The 25,151-nt window shown below is 42.2% G+C and overlaps 1 protein-coding gene across 1 annotated transcript in view; it reads left to right on the top strand.

Annotated features, from left to right (window-relative positions):
• The window catches only part of commd10 (COMM domain containing 10), a 51,548-nt gene that overhangs the window by 1,564 nt on the left and 24,833 nt on the right, over positions 1-25,151 (top strand). Inside the window, exons 2-5 of the mRNA XM_084024654.1 lie at positions 98-188; positions 800-910; positions 1,409-1,564; positions 4,398-4,508. Coding sequence (XP_083880780.1) covers positions 98-188; positions 800-910; positions 1,409-1,564; positions 4,398-4,508 — 469 coding nt within the window. The remainder of the gene's footprint in view (positions 1-97; positions 189-799; positions 911-1,408; positions 1,565-4,397; positions 4,509-25,151) is intronic.

Below are 25,151 nucleotides of genomic sequence, written 5' to 3'. Positions count from 1 at the left end.
TCATACTCTTGACGGTAAACTCTGATTGCGTTTTCTTAACTAAAAGATCTGACTGCTTTCTACGCCTCTGTTGTTAACGACTCTCCTTTCCACACAGCATAAAGGAAGCGGTGAATTTCATCAACGCGATTGATGTGAACAAGTTCTCCAGGCTGATCTCCCGAATCATACAAAAGCTTCATCTGAAGGTACAGAGACCGCACTCTGTTATCTGTACCAAAGACAAGAGGCTTTTGCTGCAAAGCTGTAGTGCCAGAGAGAAAAGTGCATGCATAATGACTTGACTGGAGCATCAGTCAGGCTCGGCTCTAATGACTGTGCACGCATGCCTGGCCCCGTTGATCGTGTCAGTTTTTCAGACTTCTGGCTGTCAAGATGTCAGTCATTCATTCTGAGAACAATGTGTCTGTTTAGTTCTGTGTTTTGATTTGCTAAGAGAAAGTAATGCACCTTTGTTTAATTATGATATTTAATAGACATTTTTGACACATCCTAGCTGGAAAAGCACAGGTGATACCAACACGATTAAAAAGGACCGTTTTGCATTCCTCATTGACATTGCTTCCTATTACACTTAATGAGTATAGAGCCATTGTTAATGTTGTTAGTTTAATCTGACAAGCCAAACAGTCTGCTGTGAAAAAGGTCTATTCAAAATGGGCAAACCCCCTTAACTCCATGGTTTTGTCCAAATGTCTGACACCCACATATTCTTCTTAAACTGTTTCATATATTTATTTTTTTTCTAGGGTCTTTTCACATCACCACAGTAAATGTATGTTTTTTTTCTTTTACACAGGGAGAGCGGACATTTAGTGAAGAGGAGGAAGAAAAACTTCAGACTGCTCTCTCATTGGATAAACAGGCTCTCAATCTCATGCTGGAAACTGCTGCCTTCATACTGGAGCAGGTGAGGGCTGCACATTTGTTGTTGGAAGGGTTTTCACTTGCTTTTCGTCTAAATTCTGATTGTGAAACGTGGTAACTTTGCTAGGTTGGAGTTAATTTTTTGATGATTGTTCTTTAATATACAATAATTTAAGGTTTCAACAGTATTATTATGAGATAAGACCCTGAATACAGGATAAGCGGTAGACAATGGATGGATGGATATTCTCAGTTACTCAATTTGTGGAGACATTTGATAACAGCCTTACTCTAAATGAAGTAAGAATGACATGAAATGTGCATGTATCTTTTGAGTCTGTTAGTGTGGATCATGCTGTACGTCCATTTCTCCAGCTGGGGTCACTGTTGTATCGTGAAATTTTTCACCGCAGCGATGTTGAGTGTTTGAGGGGAATAGGAATAGAACTGTAGAAGTGATCTGTTACACCTGTAAAACATGGTTGATGGTAGAATTTATTATAAAGTTACTACACTAAGCCATATCTCCTCTCCTCTTTAGGCGGTGTATCATAATGTGAAGCCAGCCTCCCTGCAGCAACAGCTGGAGGCGGTGCATCTAAACCCAGACAAGGCTGAGGTGTTCTCTCAAACCTGGGCCGCGGCTGGACCTGAGCTGGTGGAGAAACTAAAGCACAGTGCCTTTGCTCCAAAGAAGGTGAGGCTAATGAAGAAGCAAACTTTTAGTTCAGCTTTAACTATGGCTGACCTAAACCTGAGCATGTGTAAGATTAATCATTTTCCAGACACCTTGTTTAATTACAATGTACTTTTCACGTTGGTTTGTCCCTTTTGAACTGAGTATTATAGTCTCTCGGTACTAAATTGAGAATCGGCACCATCCATATTAAGACTGAACTGCTTTAGAGTCCATCCCAGCTGTTTGGATTACAAAGAGTTCTTTCACAGCTCACAAGTTGTCACATGCATTCTAAATTCCTCTCTATAAGTCGACGATACACTGACTGACACTTCTAACAGCATTCCTTACAACGTCAGGGGAATCGAGATCTAACGCGGAGAAAATAAGCAGAATGTACGCATCAGTCATATAATGCTGGAGCTGCTGCTGCTTAGACATCTCACCTCCCTGGGACTCACAAGTCATCGTTCTCTCTCCCAAGAATTTGCTGCTGCTACGAAGGCAGTGCAGACGTTGATCCTCGAGTCCGCCTCTGCTACTGCTTTGACTTTATTACTTACATATATGTTTTCTTAGCCAAGTTTTGAGACAATGACTAAGAGTTTAGGCTCTTTTACATGATTTATACTGTGCCATTCAAGAAACCAGTAGATGCACTAATAGCCTGCCACATTATCGTTCCTTCCTCTGATTATATATCATAAAACTGTCACCTGCTGTCCCACGAGTGATGCGATCAATACATATTGATCAAACTAGAAGTTCAAGGGACGATTTGCCACAAAATCAAATAAACACATTTTCCCTCTTAACTACTGCTATTTGTCCATCTACATTGTTTCTGTGTGATCTGTCCAATATAATGGTACAATATGGCACTCTAAAGTGCCAAAAAGTTCATGACCCAGTTATTCAAGATAACCCAAGGGCCTTGTTGCGAGTTTCATATAGGAACTATTTTCTTTCTACCGAACTACACCTGCAAACTGTATCTAGCTCAGTGGTGCTAGGTGAGCTATAGTAGTATACGTAAGTAAAGTATATGGAGTTGCACGTCACACCAAAAACAATCTTGATTGATAAATAGCACTACAGGTAAGAGGAAAAATATGTATTTTGATTTTGGAGTGAACGGTCCCTTTACCTACAGAGATAAATTAGTCTCAATACAGGTGACAAAATCATGTATTATGATCCACAAATAAAACAACATTTACAAATGTTCAATCATTTTTATTTGATCTATTTAGAGCACGCATCATGGACGTGTCGATTAGGTGACGCGTGTGCGTGTGCGCGTGTGTGTGTGTGTGTGTGTGTGTGTGTGTGTGTGTGTGTGTGTGTGTGTGTGTGTGTGTGTGTGTGTGTGTGTGTGTGTGTGTGTGTGTGTGTGTGTGTGTGTGTGTGTGTGTGTGTGTGTGTGTGTGTGTGTGTGTGTGTGTTGTATTTAAGTGCTGGTGGAAGACTCGGACTCTTTTGATGCTATAGAGACTAATTTCCCTCCATAGCTATCTTGTTGAGTCACACAGCTCATTTGAATTTCCTGACTCGGCTGGACTTGACAGGACGTTAGTCTTTATGTTGGTCACCGCCGGCCGTCTGATTGATGAGACCAGTTGCCGTTTTATTCACCGTTGCTGTTTACACGAGAATTAAGAGATTTGTCTTTGTCTGCGGTGAACAGTGATGATACCTTTGCTTACCTGCTTTTCCTTAGTCATTTCATTATTGCATAATATTAAAATACAGTTTATGTATTCATTTCAATTTGTTTATTTTGATTCATTTCTTTACATTTGATTTTTTTTTCCATATACCGGATATAAAATAAATAACACATCGTATAAGCTATGATGTTTATTCATGCTAATGCGGATGCTGTTCCAGTCGTGAATAATGTGGCCCAGCCCTTCCCCACCTCACACCTGTCCTCCGGTGCCGTGGAGGCGCCCAGACCCAATAAGTCACACATGGTTTATTATTATAGCCTCTCTCTGCATCATAAAACACTTAACTGCCCTGCCTTGACTCAGTGCTACTAATCTATCACACTGCTACAGCTGACTGAGGCTGAGACTTATAGTCTGACAACATGCAGCTTGGAAACAAGGTAATTTAAAACTTTGAGGAGATTAAGCAAAGTTCTACGGAAGTAAATGTACCATCTAAGGCAGTTACCATATTCATGAGTGTGATAATACAGTGACAGCTTGTGATAATTTAACTATTGGTCATCTGGTCAGTACATCAGCATGCAAGCCATTAATGACATGTGCACACAAGATGTTCAACTGAAGAAATATGTAATTAAGAAATGGGAACACAAAAGTGAGAAAGTCACAATTTACTAGAAATTAGCTCACAATGAGTCAGAAAATCGAAATCAAACATTTCAAGGAAAATTCCAATCATTTAATTCCAGGTTGTCAAGTGTAAGAATTTGCTGCTTCTCTCCATCTTAAATAATACTCAATTGAATATTTTGCAATTTAACTGTGAAAATAATCAGCAGATTAATTGATGACGAAAATATTTGTGAGATGAAGCCTTTGAACGAATAAAAAATAAAGAAGAATTAGTTAATCTAATTTAAAAATAAGTTTGTCAGTGTTTTCTATTTGCATATTTTCATTTAAGATAATTATAATGAAATTGAGTTATATCGCACTCGATTGGTGAAAATCAAACGATAAGAGTAATCAGGTAACGGTGAAATATTATAATTAAGTAGGTCAAATGGGGAGAATGTGAGGGAAAATATCAATATACACATAAATATACTGTCTGTGTCTGGGGCATTCATTAAATTGAAGCGCGAGGCTTTACCGGCTCACTTTGTGTGTTGCAGCTGGAGTATGTCGGATGGCAGTTGAACCTGCAGATGGCCCAGTCCAGCCAAGCCAGACTGAAGTCTCCCAGTGCTGTCCTCCAACTGGGGCTCCATAATGAAGACTCTGAGGTATGAATCCCACATACATGCTGCATGCATGTATACATACAGTGTAACATCGCTGTCAATACTTTTCTTGCTCTGCTTCGTTTCCCATTCATGCTGACTAATTAAAAAAAACAACAACCCTTATTGTCCACTGTAATCACAGAGAACAGTTCTGTGTTTATGTCAAAGGAGGCGTGTCTCCAATCTGCCCTTCTTTCTTTGCTAATAGACGCTAATCCCACTGGTGTCTGTCTTGACCCAGAGGTAGACGTTCATCTGGCTCCAGAGTAACTGTAGTGTAAAGACTGGAGATCAGGGAGCTTGTTATCTGAAACCTCCCGGGTGTCTTTGTTCTAGTGAAAGACTTTCTCTGGAGCTACAATTGGACAGTATGTGCATTTGTTGGAGGGTTGTATTGTAACCAGCATTGAACCGTATCCATTTATGTACAGGATCCCAGCTTGTGTACCATATGTTTTAGATTTAGTCTGGATGTCTGCCTTATTGAATTCATTAGTGAGGCGTATTTATGACTTCCTTATTAATACTTGACCTTTGCATGTAGTCGATTTAAAACAATGTGCTACATAAAGGATTTTAGCACAACATGCAAATGACGTATTTCCCTAAATATTGTATGTATAACAGGAACACACTCGGGAACATGATACAATGGTTTTTGAAGATTTTCCACCGTAGCATTTTTGCCGTTCCCATTCATTAGTATTCTGTAGAGCTTGTTTGGATCCCAATTAGTTAAAGCTATGTAGTTACTGTAATGGCCGTGACCTCATGAGCCCCCCCTCACTCATTTCTGTCTTCTCCACTGGGAGAAGGATTGCTCTGTTTCTGTAGCGAAAGGAGTGAGAACTCAGTAGGCTGTTTCTTTTACACATTGAATTATGTTCAGCCTCTGGAAGTATGCAATTCCATTTAAATTCTTTATCCAGACTTAATGTTTTGATTCTTCTAACAGCCACACACATGCACACATACTGGAGATGAGATAATTCAAAGTGCTATCGATGCTTTGACAACTATTTGAAATATATTCTGCGGATTGTAAATCCTACAACTGCTGTTTGTTAGTATGGATACTGGAATTTTTTAGTTTTGACAGGCTTCTTCTAAAGCAGTTTTGGTCTGAAAATGGTGGGACTGATTATCCCCCAAGCCTGGATAGTGTTGTTCCAGCTGACTAGTCAAGTGTCTTGCACACTGCTTTGTATTCAGTCCCCAGAGAATGCAGGCTCAGCCTAAATGTGGAATTAGGCATGACGTATTCAAATGACTGCCGTCCTAAATGTGGGCCTATAGGCGTAATCTAGAAAAATATATGTTCTTCTTTATCTTTCTGACTGCAACAGCAGTTGGGGCTTTTTTTTGTTTTTGACTATTTCCTGCTGTGTTCTCCCTAGGCTAGCAGAAGAGGCATTAATTTATTTAAATCCACTTACACAATTCCCCTTGTGGGAGGAGATAGCTGGGGGGGCTAAACAAGGCTGGTTAAAAGTGTGGAGGGATCAACTTCACTGAATATTACTGAAGTGCACATCCTCTGGCGAACTGCAGGGGGCACTGTTGCCTCACAGGTTGGAAAGCATCCTTCGCGGGCAGTAAAGAGTGGGAGAGATGGATGGGATACCTCATTTAACTTTGTATTAAGGCAGTTTGAGTCTGTTTTTTTTTCATTTCCAACAGTGTTTTCAGATTACAGTTTTCCTGACAGTAAGTTTGTTTCCTTCCAAACTCCCTTAGAATTGTTCAGTGCAACTTCTGGAATGTCAAAACACTGCGATGACTGAGAAGTAAATTAGTTGCGAATAGAATGAAATTCAGCTGCGATTGTCACACTAATTACAAGATGTATTTATAACATTCTCACTCCTAACTGTCTGAATGAGATGGGAAGGCCAAACATGCAAAAGGGAGAAATTAGAGATTAAAGGTGACGTTGGTCAGTGGAGGGGGGAGCAGGGGAGATGTAAGGGAGATGGAGAGGAGGTGAAAACAAATATGAAAGCACATGGGGAGTAAAATAATGATGATGAAGAGGATAAAGGAAAGAAAATGAAAGAGAAGGAGAGGATGGCCGTCTGAATATTATTGATTGCTTGAAAACCCAAGTGTAGAAACAGAGACTCTCCCATCTGACCAGCCTCCTGCTTCATTAACACTCTCCCCGAGGACGAGGAGGAGGAGGAGGAGGAGGAGGAGGAGGAGGAGGAGGAGGAGGAGGAGGAGGAGGATGATGATGACTGCCAGGCGGCTTCACATCTCCTTCCCCAAACAATATGTGACATACAGTATCTCTACAGTACACTGGAGGATATGTTAGAAGACATATTTGGACAAATGAGGGCGCTGCTTTTATATTGTGATTTCATTGAAGCATTTTATTGTCGGGGGGATTTCTTTCACAGCGTTTCCACCTCTGCCTCCAAAACATCATATACTGAAATTATAGATCGCCGCTTCTGCCTCCGTGCAGCAGTCGGTGTAGCACCCCACCCAGGGGACCTGCTGTCTCCCAAAACTGAATTTGTATCGGATCTGGTGAGAAGTTACTGTTCTGAGGTCTGAGCATTGCAGTACATCTGCGCACAGGGAAATGCCCTCGCACCCACCCCTTAATGTTCCAAGAGGGAGATCTCTAGTTTATCCTCATAAGGACGGGGGTTAGGACGGGCCCTTATTCGTTGTAGGTGTGACACGAGACCTGTTGCATAGCTTGTTAGTTCTCCCAAAGGAGAAGCAGTTGAGGCATTATAAGACTCGTGTGATCCGCCGTCAGAAGGGAAAGAAGGATCTGAGCATGGAATGGAAGGAAGAAGATGCGGATGCAGGGGAAGGTGATCGGAAGGACACAGAATAGAGGAAAGAGGATGGTGACAACAAAGAGATGAGAGTGGGACAGGATGAGGAGAATGATGGGGAGACGACAACAACAACAATGATGAAACATGTGGAGGAGAGTAGGGATTTGTGTAAATGTCCTTCAAAATTCATTATGTGCACTAGTGCGGTGTTAAAAACAGGCTTATTCAGAACAGGCCGAATGCTTGGCCTGTAATGTTGCTGCTTGCGGCTTTCTCTCAAACCACTAATTCAAACAACTTCACACATAGTTGCATCACACGCCCAAGTCACTGGCTATTCACAATCATAAACTCGAAGTACATTCTGGTTCACAGGAAAAAAACCAGGGGCAGACTTTACCTTTATCCAAGGTAGGCAACCTGATTTATTATGATGGTTAGATATGAATAATAATGTTTTATTCTCACTCACCATACCCCCAAACCACTTAAATCATATTCAGTTCAACCGTGTAATACTTCGTGTACACTGTGAGATAAACATTACAATACTACATTTACCTGACGGAGAAACGTTACTGGTTTGGATGAAGATTCAGATTCTACAAAATATAAGAATCAACATATGATGAATTATTATTAATAAACTATCCAGAATCACATCATAATTGGAAGTAACACCTTGAACAGACTTTAAGAAAATAAAAGTGCATTGTGCTGACAATGCCTCTCTTCACTTGAAGTGAACATTGGAATGCAGCACTTTTACTGTGCAGCAATAATAGTTTTACTTTTAATAGTTTTGACTACTTCTTCTACCATGTTCATGCAGGTGAAGCAGACAGGCAGGCAGGCAGGCAGGCAGGCAGACAGGCAGGCAGGCAGACAGACAGACAGACAGACAGAGATTCCTTACATTATTGTTCCATGTGAACTGGATTATGGCAGTATAGTAGTAATAGTAATAAAAGTAGCATGTACTGCATGGCATGTTTTTTCACTTCAGGCAGTTATGGTCATATTAATGGTTTGCAGAATTTCCCATTCATTAACGCACAACAAAGCACCAAGAAAATCTGTGCTTTCATCTGTTTTTTAAGAGGGTTCAGCTAAGCTCGCCATCCAGACTACAGTTCTTTTTCAACTGCTCAGACCTTGAAATAGAAGTAGGCCGACACGATTGACCCATTTCAGCTTCTTAGGTGTGTCTTGCAGTGATCTGGTCTTCGTTGGATGAAGCTCTGCTTGAAGAAGCGAGTAAAAAATGGCTGTCCGGCCGCTACCTGGTGTGTGTGAACTGTCTTTTCTCGGCTGCAGTCTTCAGCACATACATGTCTCCGTATACAACATTTAAATAGTTGTGTGTTTAGTCGCTCACTTCATGTTTGTGCTGCGTACGCTCTCAGAATATAACGCACAAGTACTACACATGAGATAAAAAATGATTGCGTGTGTGACACACACACACGCACCGCAATTCTCTGAAGAATCCTGAGTGGTGAAAGCTTGAATGAGTGGATGGCTTTGGTCTTTACGACTGTGTTTCTCATTAAGATACTCAGCACGCAAACATTTTGAGACGCAGATGTAGAAAACATACATTTAGTGGACAACTGTTGTCTTAATGTGATTAACTTCTTCTTGAGCATTATAAACACACGTAACATCCGAAACAAACAGGCCAAATAGTAGCTAAAAATAAGGCAGAGATAATAAGAGAACATTATGAATAAAACATTAAATATATGATTGAGGTATAACTGCTATGAGTTTCAATCAGCAGCCAAACGTTAATAATACATTCAGCTGCACCATTAGTTTGTGCACTAGAAAGCTCCAGGAATGGCAGAAAAGAACATTCAACGTCTGATGGAGGGATAATGAGGAGGCCTTTAATGAGTGGATATTGTGTTATTTACGGTACTTAAAACAGCGTAGCACAGGATATCTATGTTGTTTTAAAACGCTGCCGAGCATAGACGATTCCTTTCGGCGGGGGACTGATTGAGGTCGTGGGCACTGTCATGGACTACAGTTGACATTCAACTGTAAGAGCTGCTTTGTCCCATATCATATGGAGGGAATTAGAAGGGGCCGTTATTGGGCAAAGGCCGCAAATGGAGCTAGCTCAGTGGCTCCAAAGCATCTACTCACTGTGAGCACCATGAGTGTGAAAATGTGCTTGTTCTTCTTGTGACTCCTTTGAGTCCACTGTGTGTGCGAGGGTATGTAAAACACTCGTGATGACGTACGGTGAAACAGAGTGCTCGTTCACTCTTCGTCCTTTCCCTTAGTGTCCCTCTACAGCTATCGCTTTAGCCCTCTTTTTCACCCCCTCAGTATCCATTTTCTTTTTTTATTCATAAACATGCAAGTAGACACTCGGATGCCGCTTTGATGACTGAGAGTGGAAATCCCTTGCCAGTCGTGGTGTCTCTCCCTCCCTCTCTCTCTCTCTCTTTTTCTGTCCTGTGGCATTTGAATGAGCCGCTGCATCGCCGACCAAGAGCAGGATGACATTTATAATAGAGAACATCCACTTGCGAGGCAGCCACCGCTGGTTTCAATATTTATTGTGGACAGGCTGAGCCGTGAAGGAATAGGGTAGGAAGAGCTAGTGAGCTAATGTAGCTTCCACATGCCGGCTCAGACTTTAAAGGTTAACTGATTGCTGTTCTTTTTGATGAATGAACTAAACTTCAAGATAAATCCCCAAACAGATTTTCTTGTGTTACTCCTATGGCCGTCGATCCATTCAATCAACATTTGTGAACAAAGACAGCTTTCCTCCCAGAGCGGGAGACCTCATTTCACTTGACGGGACGCTGAAGTTGATCGTTGACAATGAACTTGAGAATGACTTTGTAGAGTGCTGCGGCGTTTTGATTAAAATAATAACATCCAAATATATGTTTAATTCCTAGTTTGTAGCTTCTCAGATGTGAGGATTTGCAGTCTTTGTATTTTTTGTATCATTTCACAACAGCACTTTAAATACATATATGTGTCTTTATTTTAGGTATCTTTCACAATTTCTCGCATTTTGTGGACTATTGGATTCATTTATTGTCAAGAGGTTAGTTGCAGCCTAAGTCCGACCCTCCATGCAGAGGTCAGAGGTTAAAGGTCAGGGTCAGCAGCAACTCTAAGCTGGTAGACATAACGTATTTGGCCCCAGGTTATTTCAGTATATTTTTCAGACAATGATTTTTACTCTGAGTCAGTGTCCTGGCCTTCTGGTCAATGTCTCGTCTCCCTTTTGCACCATCTCGACATTTTCAATACAAATTAAATTAAAAAATCTACTTCCCTGCATCTTAACTGCATGCAGTTCTTTGTTAATGTCCCCGTTGTACAACCAAATCAATATATCGCAACACAAAGCTGCAGTTTGATATCTCATAGCCCCCAAAACAAGAACGTTAGTGTTTCTTCCCAAACGGTTCCTTATAGATATGATGCCAAAGTAGTTCAGTATGCTTTCAGTAAAATGTGGGACGTACACATTTCTCCCAGCTGTATCTTGTTTACAAGATTCATAGTATCATTTCTCATAGGAGGAATGTCTGTAAGCATCACAGAAGCCCTGCTGTTAATTGTGCTCATTCATATACAAGTTCTACTGAATTGTCAGAAATATCATATTTCTGCCAGATCAGAGCCGATTGGATTCTTTGACGCTTTCACATTCCCCTTATTCTACCTCAACACATGCGCTGCTTCTTTTTTCCACCATCTTCCCTTTCTTTTCATTATTGATCCCAAAAATAGATATCATAACACATTTTTTACCCTTTCTTTTCTTTTATTTGGGACTTATTCATGAGCGAATCTTCATCATTTTGTGTCGATTCGTCCCCAGCTAGCTCCGAATTATCAGCCAACTTCTTCCAGTTTGTGGGAACCTGCTTGTTTTTGTTATCAAAGCATCAGACATGAAAGACTTCTTCTTCTTGTGATTCTAATTTACTTGCTCTGTTCTGGCGTTCAGCACCAGTGTTGTAATCACGGAGGAGCGGAAGCTCTTTGTTTCAACACACACACACACACACACACACACACACACACTATACTTCCTTGAAAACGTGGCCGTGTACACTCACGTGCACACAAGTTAAGCCCTCCAAGTGAAGGCTGTGACTATATTTAATCACGTTGTGTGATGAGGAATGCAATTAAGCGTCCCATTTTGACTTGTGCGAGGAGATGCTGTGATCACATGGTCCCAGAACTCCCTGCCTCACGTGTCTCCGTCAAACTGGTACGAAGAGCGGCAGGCCCCAAACTTTGAACGCAACCCAAACATCCCCTGACGAGTGACGCAAAGCCCTGTTCCTGCCTCCCACATGCCCTTGTAAACCCAACAAACGACACACCCGGAGTTGATCCAACCTTTTTCCATTGATCGTTTGAGGGATTACATGGGCCCGATCAATATATCGGAGAGCTCTGATGTAAATGCTACTGCGTCGCAACAAGCCACCCACCCACCAGCCAGCAGGGACAAAGGCAGCTTTGTCTCAATCTCTACTTGCCTTGCTCTACATGTCCCAAGATGCTTTGTTGCTTTGTGTGCACATCTTTTTTTAAGGGTCTCCCTTTCTCTCTCCATCTCTCTCTCTCTCCATCTCTCTCTCTCTCTCTCTCTCTCTCTCTCTCTCTCTCTCTCTCTCTCTCTCTCTCTCTCTCTCTCTCTCTCCATCTCTCCCTCGCCCTTCCCCTTTCCCACTGGTGATTTGTTTTTCTCCTATGGGATTCGGGATCCCATTCATCGAGAGCGCATTGTTCGGCTCTTATCCATTCCAGAGGATGGGCCCCGAGAGGCAGAATGGGTGACTGTGGGTGCACTTGTCTCTCCTTTCTCCCTCTACTCCTCGGCACCCCACTCCTTGCTCCCTGCCATACGATGATGTCATGGCTCTTATTTTCTCCGGGGGCACCCATTGATTCTCTCTCCCTATTACACACTCTCTATATCTCCCTCTTCCACCCCACCTCCCCCTAACCTCCACTCCTGTTTTCCTCAGCCAGTCTCTTTCCCAGATTCTTTTGCCTCTCAAAAGGCGCCTGGGGGATTTGGAGATGTTTGGTTGTTGTTTAGCACACCCACGATACATGCTTGACACCCAGATAGGGAAGCCATCAACCCCGCAAATCCTACTGCAGCTCCCGATTTAAATCTCGTTGATTTAACATCCCTCTTTTATTCTCACACCTCCCAGTCCTGTGATCAGCTTTTATTTCTCTCTGGTTATTCAGCCAGTATTGTTTCTCACACACTCAGTTTGCAAGGTAATCATTAATCCCCCCCGATAATGTGGTGCCGTTTCGCCATAGCTGGTAGCGATGGTAAAAGAGTGATTAAGACGGAGATTTTCAGATGTGCCTGAGTGGTTGCTCTCTTTCTTTCACTTTTCTTTTTTTTGTTGGAGTTTATTTTTGAGGGGCTGCTCTGCCTCTTGGCTGAACTATGCTGGGGTGAGAAATCTATTTCAGTTTAAACAAGACGCACTGATTGCAGAAGCACAGAGCCAAATCACAGCCATTCATTCCAGGGAAGGTTGGCTGATATGATTTCACATGGGGTGAAAGGGCTGGGGGTTTTTCTTCTTATTCAAATGCCAAATATTTGCAATAATGCAGATATATTATCCCATCATGAATGGGTCTTGGTAATTATCCATGTGATTTTGATTGTTGTAGCATCGTGTTGTTACATTGTTCTCTGAATTGTGTTTCATTTCATGTTGGCAACAGCTGTCTTCGTCATCATCCTGTGATGGGATGCGATGGCAATGAAAGGATGCAAGCTTTAGGCTTCTGCATGTCCTTGAAATAATGATTATAATGAGTGGGTTGGAGCCTGGCACTGTTGTCATCTGACACGCAGCGATAGGACGCCGAGTGCTTCCTCCGCCTGTATCAGCGAATTGTCACCAGCGTCTTACTGAACACCAACCTCTTTGATGTCACGTTGGCGTTTGACTGTTTCGTTGAAAGTTCCAGTATCGCTTCAGAAACTGTCTCAGAGTGGAATGCGTAAGTATGAAGCCGGGTGTTGGCTTTTTGATACTGACACCTCTCGATGCGTTTACGCCGGCAGCTTCGGTCCTAAGTGTCCACACAGGACGTGTTCAGGCACAGCGCTCAGTTTAGGTCACAGCACTTGGAGCAGAATAAACAATCAATGGATTTACGCTCTAAAAGTGTCAAATAGTCTTGAAGCAGTGTGGGAATATCAAATACTGTGCCTATGTGCACAGCTGTACTGATTTAAATAGAAGCGGCTGAAATCCCCAGTGCTTTCTAAAGAGGAATATGAACATGATTTTCTATGAAACCCTTTTTTTTCATTTAACATTCATTTAAAGGATTAAATTGTGAGATTGTCTGCTGCAAGTTGTACTGTAAACTCTCCCAACTCTCCCTCTCTCTTTATCTCGACTTCTCACATACATTTTAGCCAACCCCCCCCCAACATCTCCTCCCCCTCTGTCCTTGTGCATGAGAGCGACAGTGTCTACATACCATGAGGGCACAGGCTGGCTGCCTTGGCAATCCTCGAGCTCTGCCACGCAGTGGGGAAAAGAACGGGCCTTACAGTTGTGAATAGCAGCCGTTACTCGAGCTACAAACCCACACACACACACGGCTTGGTTGCCCATGACCCCCAGCTTCAACCTTGTGCCAACCTAATACATTAAAATGCATACTGTTTCAAAATGGAGCCCTTGGCTGGAGGGGTTGAGTGCCACTTATCCTAGAACCTGGCACACCGACGGTTAGTTAAGGCTCACGCTACGATATGTTGGCCAGCCTCGGCTCTTATTTAAGCCACCCCACGCGCATTTAGGAGATTAAGGGTTCATGCAGCTTCTTCAGATACTTCCGTAGCGGCACGTTGTTGTAAGGATATTCGGAGGAGAAGTTTGAAGGAGGAAACTTTGATTTGTAAAACTCGTGGTGTGTCGATCGATATCTCCAGTATGGGTTCACATCATGCAGCGCTGCATTCATTACCTGCCGATAACAGCCGCTGCTCTTGGGTTAGAACACCATTTCCCAGCTCTGTTGGATAATAGTTTACAGGTTTTGGCAGCAGATGCTGGCATGGCATGGCGCCTTCCCCCATTTTTCTCCGTATCAGGCGACGGTAACTAGCCGCCACCACCATAATCATCTTGTTATGGCTCACACGCGGCTTGTGTTCCTTGGCGTGTTTATCTTGGCGCTGGAGCTGTTGAATGTCTCCATTCTCCCCGGCTCTGCAGCATCGAGCATTCTGATTTAGGGGCTCTTAAACATTAAGATTTATTTGAGGTTTACAAGAGACTTTTTAGGAAATGTTCGATGATGCTAGTGGGTGTATATGCAGCCCACTGCAGCTCTGATAGATTGGTGAGCCACTGTTGAAACCAAACACACACCTGCAACGTATAAATATTGGAGAGACCCTGGAGAGGAAAAATATAATTTTGTATTTTATACACAGCCTTCTCCAGAATGGATAAGTTTGACAAGATTGTATTGCGGAAAGGGTAAAAGTATTATCGGCTTAACTTTCTGATACCTGTGGCTCTTTCTGTGTTATTATTTCATAAGATAATAGACTCAAGGACAGGTGTTCAAGAAAATATTTTCCTATTGTTTTGATGTCACAATGTGGACAGTCGTTTATAAAATGACTAGAATACGTTAGCGAGTATGCCAGAAACCTGCTATACATGTTTAGGGGAGTATTCGGATGCGTCCTCAGTGCTGTGGGTATGGCCTAAATTCAAGAGTTGAAAGCCTTGAGGGTTGAGCTTGTAAACAGTAAGCCTTGGATAAATAGTCTACAGAGGCAGAGCTCCCTCAGCCCATAGATTAACCGCCAGCTAGTTATTACAATTTAGTGTTAGACAGTTTTTAAGGTGCTTAATGTGATTTGTCTCTTTTCAATGTTTGCACCCTCCATCTCAGAAGTGTGGGAGGTGTGAACAAACAAGCGGAAGCACCGAGCTATTTCCAGAAATATCTTTTTTTTTCCTTAGTCAGGTGCCATATTAAATAGCATATACTTTACACATTGCTTATAACCATCTGTATTTTCCTCTGCCTCTCCACGTCTTCAATTCAGTGTTTTTTTCTTGTTCTTCCTGTGCCTTATTTAATTTAATTTGCTGATCAGTTTCTCTGTTGGACAGCGCATCTCTTTATACTCGATCTCTTAACCGATGTTTCTAACTCTGCTTTTCCTCAATGCTTCTTACTGCTTGTTTATTTGAGACATCACTGTAAGGCGTCCAAAGCTTTTTTGGCCCTTCTGGATCCGGCAGGGGACTTTTGTCACATGTTGCCATAGCACTGAGGACACTGCATTTATTCATAGTTCACAGTTTTTATATTACGGTTGAAGTAAAATTCCATTTGAGTATATGTTAGCTCTCAAGCCTCCATTTAGAAGACGTAGCCATGGCGATGATTTTCTGCCGAACCATTTATTAAACTTTAATTCTCATCCCATTGAACATATTTACACACATTATGCAGGCCTACACTATAACACTCCCAACTCCCTCGTCTTCCACTGCATGTCCTCTGACTGAGTGTTTGAGTAAGAGAAAAATAAGAAAATGAATGAGAGGAGAGACATCTTTTTGTGTAGTTAGTGAGAAAAAGCTATTTTTGGTTGCTGTAAAGGATGAGTCACTGTGACATATGAATAGATGAGAAATGATCCCTCCATCAGTTACGAAAGGCCACTTTTCCCCCTCCGTGATTGCCACGTCCATACCATGCCTTCCTGTCATTACTGTGCCATCTCTGCAATCGCTCATCTTTCCATTTTCAATGTTATAACATAACTCTTTTCCACTGTCTCTCTCCTCTCTTTATTCTTCACTTCTTAATGAACACACACCCCTCCAGAATCTGCCTGGCTCATTTGTCTTTGAGATAATTGGAGCAAGCGTCACATTGAGAGCCAAGGCCCATGACAATTTGTGTGTTTACAGCCCCACACGTGTCACCTGCTATTAGCAATATGTAGCAGTTAATTATGCACGTCCCACCAATAATGGAGGAATTGAAACTGAGGCTCACAGGAGCAGATGTAAGGAAGGCCCCGCGGAGCCACAATGACGTCTCAATGCACTGAATAAACACAAGTCAAGTATATGACTGAAACAGACATATTATGTCAATATTAAGAGCAATAGCTGTATTCCTAAGAAAATGTGGGAATTAAGTATCTTAAAATGGCACCAGTGGATTTTTATCTAAATATCTCATCTAAGATTATTTAATTATGCCTCTGCACCAGCAATGTAACCAGAGGCATTATGTTTTTCGGATAGTCTGTCCGTGTCTGTGGTGACATTCCCTTATTTTGCAAAATGCTGTATTAGTTTTTCTCCATTGTACCCACACACAAAAGGAACTATGCATACAATTCTGAAAACTTGAAAAAGAAAAAAAGACTGGACTGCTAAACTCTCTGCACAATTCCATTGAAATAGATATTCTATATCAACCAGGCTTGACATTTGAAGGAATGCCACTTTTAGTAATAAACACATTATCGATCGTATTCATACAATACACTTGCCGTGACACTGATCATAAATTAATCAGCCAATCATTTGAATCACTAGATATTTTTGACTACCACCCCTCTTTATGTTTGAAAGAAAATCGTACGGAGCTGCTTTTATTCACCCTCACGTTGGTAAGTAAGACTGATTCGACAAGCTTCAACCCGTGTAGCAGACGAGACACACTTCAGCAGACTACAGGCATAAATCTTGCATATTTCCTCAGAGAATGGTTGGAGTCAGACTTTATAAATATTGCACGATTGTCCGCCTGGTGAGTGTGGGTTGATTACAGGTGTCGATCACGAAAAAGTAAAAAACGAGACGTGTTGAAAGAGCCTTTGTGTTAGTGTAGATAGGCACACTGAGTCATATTCCAACCTGTTTACATGTCTGCCTGCCTGTTTCCTGATAATGTGAGTCAGAGAGAATCCATCAGGGCGGAGAGAAAAAGAAATAAAATAGTATGTGGCTGTCTGCCTGCCGGCCTGTCCGTGTGCTCTTTTCTCCTATCACAGTCTGTAATACATCTTATTAGCTCCAGGTCTGGCTATCCAGCTATATTTTGTTTGCAGCTTTAACAGCCGTGTAGCCTGTCTGATGGGAGCCGAATACTCTGGTTTTTGTTTAGAGCATGCACTATGAATTATAGATACTGGAAGCCACTCCGATATGTCACTTTCTTAGGCTTGGCAGAACACACACACACACACACACACACACACACACACACACACACACACACACACACACACACACACACTAGAGAATGCAAGACACAATGCACCCACGCAGGCATACAATGTAAATGTTTATGAATCAAGCCAGATTTATATACATGGAAGCAATCAAATACAAAGAAACACACACACACACACACACACACACACACACACACACACACACACACACACACACACACACACACACACACACACACACACACACACAGGTTCAGGCTGTATCCTGGGAAGCTGTTTTTTTATTCTGGAGGCTTTTCAGAGTCGCCCACAGCGCTCCAAATACATACACCCCTACTCTAGGTTTGGTTGCATGTACTGCAGTTGTCAGATTTAAATTCACTACAAGCACACATACATGCATGTCTAGGTTGTTATTGACTCTCACCTCAGAGCCGCACACTCGCAGTATAATAATCACGTTGTCACAAAAAGCTTATGGGGATAAGCATGTGCTATCGTGTTTTGTAGAGGTTTTAACCAAAACCCCAGGATGGCTGAACATATTTGAATGAGAAATGAAAAGCTAACTTGTTGATTTGTTCTGCAACTAATGATGATTTATTTTCTTGGTTCATTCATTAATTGAGTATTCTGTTTACGTCAATTTCGGAGAGGCCACAGAGATGTCTTCAATTTGCTTCTTTTGTCCGATTCAGAGATATTCAATCAACTGTCATATTACACAGAACAACAGCAGATAATAATCACATTTGAGGAGTTGGAACCAGAAAAGGTTTGGCAGTTTTACTTACATTAACAAAATGATGGATTATCAAAATAGTTGCCAATAAACTTTCTCTGGATTGACTAATCGGTTTATCAACTTAATGATCAAAGCTGTAAAAAAAATAAAGTTTCTCAAACTGTTTTAAATATTCAATCAATAGTCAATCAAACAACGTCCTGGTTTAGCTACCCTATTTGCTATAACTTTCACTGTGCAATAATGGATTATTACAGACATTTAACTTCTTTGTACCTCCATATAAAGTGTTTTCTTAATAATGTGCCTAAACCTTTGGCTTGTAGCTGTCTGATGACCTGATAAGCAATGTCTTTCTGTTCCCAGATAGTATTATTACTAGTGAGCACATTGTTATCATAACCATTCAAAACTACAAAAATAAGACAACTCTAATAAAGTAGAGTTTTGCTTTTACAAGAATTTCACAGTTTCTTCCTGCTTTTTAGACCTTTGGTCAAACGGCGTCCAGTCTATATTTGGGAACACGAAGAACTCCCTGAAAGCCTGAACTGGGTGAACTGAGACTCAACTTCATGATGTCACCAGGTGTCTATGCTGGAGCGTCTCCAAAGATAACAATTTGGGGAAGATGATAAATGCGTCTAGAAAAGCGCCCTGGGGGCATTTTCTGGGAATACAGATATGTGTTTTGCTCGAAACTGCCAAAACCACTAGGCATGAAATTTCAAACAAAGCATCTGCGAGTCCATAATAGGAAGCTCAATCCTGAGTGCAACTCTGGGTCTCCACGACTCTGACAAGTCCAACTCTTTCCTAATTTCTCTTCTTAATTTGGCATCTGGCTGTTGTGCCTGATCACACATATTTATGCGAGCGTGGTAGAGCAGCGGAATAACAGATAAATTCTTAGATTTAATGATGTTCTCTTTAATGTCTGTACAAATTGAGTAATGGTAAGTGATGCCTACCGTGGCAGCGGTAATATTCTAAGTCCATTAGCCAGCCATGATCCGCTGCTGCACTGCGACTGTTTTCTAAATGAAATAGGAGGAGCGCGGGGGAGAACGGAGGAGTAAGCACTTTCGTTATCATCTCCTTGTCAGATCCTCACAACCACAGCCCTCTATTACACTGCTAATAATAGAGGCAGGCTTTATCGCTTGGAGCGCTATCACAGTAGTAAAGAGAGGGAAAATGAAAGAGAGGTTGCTGTGCGATATTGACAAAACTCATCCTTTTTTTTCCTCCTCTCCAGAATATTGTGAAGAAGAAAGGAGAACAGATAGGCAGGTGGAGAACAATGTTGTTGTTGAAAGTCCAAGAGCAAGTTGTTGTGAATGTTTGATTGGCACCTTAAAGAGGAGCCGTAGCCTGGGATGTGTGTGTCTGTTGTGCGTTCGTGTGTATGCAGTCTTTGTAGTGTGTAACTGAACATGTGTGGGTGGATTCAGGTTCTCTCCTGGTTTGAGCTGGATCCACCACTGTTAGTTTAGTAGCGATGTCCCATCGAACAAGAAAAAGTACATTCCCACACGTCGAAGCCAGACTTGATATCTGCTCGAGCCTGGATGGAAAGGCAGGGCAGAGATTATGAAGAAATGTGTTTGGTCAAAACAAAGCTCGAGGGGGGAGGAGAGATGGCTGCAGATGCATGCATGGGAGGAAGGAAAAGCTCCTTGTTTGTTGTGGTTTCTGGTTCTTTCTCCAGACGTTAGCTGACATCTTGATGTGAAAGAGGCTGATCAGGGGAGCTGTTTGTTTAGCTGTGCGAGAAGTTCTTGAAGTTTGGCCTATTTGCGGAGCTGGAAGAGTCATTTTGGAGGCAACTGAGGCAACATCTTTTTTTTTTGTGTGTTTTGTTTCAGGCATGGTGTCAAACGCTTGCGTGATTTAAATTTAACATTTAAGCCTCAGAGTCCATTATGTGTTTGACATTTATTTTCGTGCACAACAAAGTTTAACAAGAATTTATGAGCCTATTTTTAATGGCTAGGATTATGCGCAGATGTTTCCTCGGGTTATTCTACAACTTTGATCACTAGTATGAGCCTTTTTCTGTATTGTTTGGAGCAAAAAAAACCTCCCACAGAACTTGTATCTGTGTTTGTACTTCTGCACTGTCAGAGCAGTTCTGCAGAGTCTGTGCAGAGGCAAGATATGAGGGCTTTGAACATGCGCACACATAAAAATCTGTCCGTCTCTTTCTGGAACGCACACACACACATGAAACACACACTGTCCATCTCCATTTCCCTCACTCAAACACGCACATCCACAAATTCTCACGCACTGATGCCGCCTCCCCTTTGGTCATATATTCTCTTTGCTGTGTCAGTGTGTGCTGGATGACTCGTCTTTGACTGCACTTGCACCGTGGAGCCGTGAAGCCGTATACGTGTGAGCGTACGTGTCTGCATCATTGCGTGTGTGCAGAAGTGCTCGGATACAGATAACAGTTTTGTGCATACATGTCCGTCTCCTGTTTATTGGAGAGTGTGTTTCAGAAAGTTTTGCTTGTCAGATGTGAATAATAGAGAGAGAGAGCTGCAGCCGAAAGTGAAATCAGTCAAACTGTCAGTCGCATCCCTGCTGGTTCGATCTTTTTTACACACTGAAAACCCAGTAAGGTGGGTCAGGGGCCTGGGGAGCGCAGCAGAGAAGAACCCATGCGCCACCGTCTGTCATCCGCGGCTTCAATCAACACCCGGCCCGAAATGCTTCTTCGTTTCTCAGACACTTGCACATGAAAGAGGTTTGCGCTCACATTCAGGAACTACAGCATCGAACAGTTTAGTGGCTCCGTTGCCGCGTTTTCCTTTCAGCTGTCAAGTGAACTGTATGAAAGCTTTTGAACAAAAAAGTGAAATGTAAATTAGATTTCAATCAGCTGGGTTTCAGTCATTTAAATAAATGTCCCAATTGTTGTGGATGGAAATATCTATGGAGGAGGGGGGGAAAGCACCAAATGCATTAAACAATGGTTCGCTGTTTTTGTATTCTCCTGTCTACCGTATGAAACAAAGAAATATATGTGTTCGATACCCTAATGCACGATTGATCGGCTATGCTTTCACGATGGCCCCGACAGCACAGCTGACATTTCCTTGAGTCAGATATTGTTTTTTTGTATTTTTCTGGGCCACCGTTTACTGCATTATTTCAGTAAATAAAGAGCCAATTTCAACTTTCATGCAGTAACACTGAGCTGTTTTTGAAGCCTATCATTTCATGTCGCACCATTGTGTTCTCGTTTTGTGCACCATTTATCAGTGAACATTAATCTTACGCAACAATTGTATGAAAAAACTCGGGTGAAGCCGACGGCGAGTGAATGCATTTATTGCTGCTTTGTCAGAGTGACTGCGACAAAGGATCTTGAACAAAAGACGACTGTGCAGATTTACTGGGGAGTCATTTTCACTTTAACAGGGAATTGCATTTCCACATTTTAAATTCTGTGGTGTAACTTCACTCAGATCCTAACTTTTGTATAACCACAGAGGAGATAATGTTATACCCGGGTATTCATAAGAGAGGAAAATGGGAAAATGTCAGTATTTCTGACCTACTGCAAAGCTTTTTCTTTTTGTCTCTGCTGAGCAACTGAGATATCAGACTTTTTTTACTTAATCATTGAGCTGTTTAACTTTTCTAATTTGCTGCTATATTAAAAAGAGAGCAAATGTTTAATGATGTTCACATAAGATAGTCATCTGCCTGCAGCTTCTTCCTACCCTGGAGTCCAGGGAGCACACAGGCTCCCTTTTTTGCATTTTGATAAATGACGAGTCGTCGAGATCTTGATAACTTTCTCTGTGTTGACTTCGGTCGTCTTCGGGGGTGAAAGCCCAGGAGGTTGCGTGATAAGGCTGCCGCTTCAAAACAAAGCCACCGATCCAGCTTCGCTCTGAGCTGCTGAGATAGCAGTGGCCTTTCTCCCCTTTCCTCAAGCTGTGTCAGTTTGACCGTTCAGCCGGCCAAATGTGCCGACCTCATCAAGGTGCTCAGCTCTGCCCTTTTCAATAATTCATCCCAAAATTTGCAGGGAGGAGTCGGGGTTTATCTTAACAGCCTGCCATACGGGGGGAGTGTTTCCTCTAATTGGAGTGACACGCGGTCCCCATCGGTCAGCGCTAAATGTCATTAGAGCTGCGGCCAAATACCATGTGCCGTTTGAGGCTAAGTCGCGGATTGGAAGTGGCAGTTTAAACTGTGTCCGACCTGACGGGGATGCATACGATTACAAGTGCAACACCCGCGTGCACCCGTTGCCAGATGCACTTTATAAACATGAACCATTCGCCCCTGCTCGTTCATAAGCATGTAGCGTAAGGCTGTGAGAATGCATATTTTTTTGGTGTTGTCAGACGCTTTCCTCCTTTCTCCCCATTTCTTCTCTTGCTCTCACATTTTGCCTTTTGTGAGTTTGTTTATTCGCACGCACACTTACACAAAACCACACACATTCTAATGAACCGAGGCATTTTGAGCCCCGTGCTGCCTTCTTCATCCCCAGCTCTAACTAATGCAACACTTTAATAGCCACTGGTATTCTCTTGGAGCTAATTAGAGATTATACAAATGCAGACGCACACACACACACACACACACACACACACACACACACACACTTACATGCAAACTGCATCCATAGTGCCGTGGAGAGGTATAATTACAAATTCTAATTCTTGTATCGCTTTACATTATTTATGAAGTAGTGTTGCTAGTGTCACACTGACCTTCCTCTAATGATGCTACACACTCATGCACATGCTCGCGTTCGCTCTCATGTTGTGCAGGCATCGTGTGCAAGCAGGAAACACGCAAACACATGGACACGCACACACGCAGCTGTAGTCACATCATTCGCCCCAGTGATCTAAATTTTCCCCCACCAGTTTAAACCAACTTTATAAAACTCTCCCAGTTGCTCCCAGCGGTGATTTGGTGTTTGTTCAACAGCTTTATGGTTGCATTCATTTTCAGTTTGAGTAACGTGATGTTGAGAGCAGAATATAACTGATTCTGTCAGACAACCAACTTATTATTTTAAGAAGGGTGTGTTTTAGAAGGAAATCTGTATTTGAGATTGTAATAAAAGAAGAGTATGTTTAAGGGCGTGGCTACCTTGTGATCGGCAGGTCCAGTTTGGGTGTTGTCTGTGTTTTGTAACCTTTTTGGTCTCCTGAAAATGTCTTATTCATCATTGGGTGAACTTGGCTAGAGGGTGGCTCTTGTGTCATTTCTGGCTGCAAAAAAGCCAAGATGGGAACGATTTAGATGACGAGGCTCAAAAAGTCTTAAAAACTGCAGTTCACAAAACAATGGGTGATGTCATGGTGACTACGTCCACTTTTTATACACAGCGTGTATAAATACATGAGTAATACCATTGTTGTTGGACTGTTGTTGTACAAATTGTTCTAGCTTGGCTGGTTAAATAGTGCCAATGGTGGACATCATGTACTGCAGTATGACATCTATTTTTTTCCTTTAATCTCCTACACACACACAGATTCTTTCGCACCATTTGTTACTATGCAATCGCACAGAGGGAACAATGCTGTTCAGAGATGACAGCTTGTCAGATAGGCCAGAACATGCCAGTGGTGGTGGGAGTAGAGAAATAATCCTCATTCTTCTAAGTCTAGTACAAGTGTCAGAACCCACTTGTTTACGTAGGCGTCTTCTGCCTCGATATTTCAGAGGCTTTGGCCCCATCGTACACATGCCGTGTATTGTGTGAGTTCGCACGACAAAGCAGCAACACACAAAAGCAATTCTCAGATACCACATAGATGATATCAATGCAAACCTTTTCCCCACAAACATCCTGAAAGACTATTGTAAAGTGAAGCACCCTGCAGGTAATTTCCAACCCATCCTGTTGCGTATGTCACAACAGCTGGACTCGGCGTAATGTAAAACAGCTGGGTTCTAACATTGCCCACAGCTGTGAAAGAAAATCCCCCGGAAACAAAGGTTAACAAAGGTAAATGTCACATGCTGCAACCCACCAAAGCAATGGTTTTCTCAATTTTGGTACAGTGGGGATTGTCTTTTTTTCTCTTTCTGCCTGCAATCCCAAAGATATAAAGTCTCTGCCATTTCATATTACCAGGGTAGAACATGAAGGGTAAGGTGTCAAATAAGCATGTAGAGAAGACTCATGTGCTTTTTGATCATGCAGGATGCATAAAGAGCAAAAGCGAGACAAATTGTAGAAAGAGAAGCGTGAAAACCTGGCAAAACCTCGGCCTCTATGTTCTTTTGCATAACACTTTTCGGAACTGATCTTGTTCTTCCCGCATTCGCATTCGCCTCTTTTCTCCAGTAGTGTTATTTTCCTTCCAAGCCAAAATGTAAGATACTGGGAATACTCCTGCTGTTGCCCTTGACCAAGGAAGAGAAATTGGTCACTTGGTGCAGCGCTGCAAGTGCCTGCTGCTGCTGCTGCTGCTGTTACTTCTAATTAGGCAGGATGGGTCAAATGAAGGGGAAGTGTAACTTATCTGGACTAGTCTTGAATTATTTCACACATTGTAAAATGTTAACATACATTTGAAGTCCCTTCCCATTAAGAGATGTTAGTGAGGAACTCGCTTGGCCAGGAAACTCTTATGTGAAAATGCGCAACTGCCTTTCTCTGCCATGCCTCAGGAAAACTTCCTCCTTCCAACTCGCACACCCTCCATGGATGCACAAAGCAAACGGATTTCTACAGTATGTGGTTTTGCGAAGACATTACACCACAAAGTATAGGTGTTTAAGTTCGCATTGGGATCACAAATTAAAACCGCGGGTTGATTCAGATTCCTTGC

Source organism: Eutrigla gurnardus (genome assembly GCF_963514095.1).
Source record: "Eutrigla gurnardus genome assembly, chromosome: 13".
In the NCBI taxonomy this organism is placed as follows: domain Eukaryota; kingdom Metazoa; phylum Chordata; class Actinopteri; order Perciformes; family Triglidae; genus Eutrigla; species Eutrigla gurnardus.
This window is presented reverse-complemented; position numbering and strand designations above follow the sequence as displayed.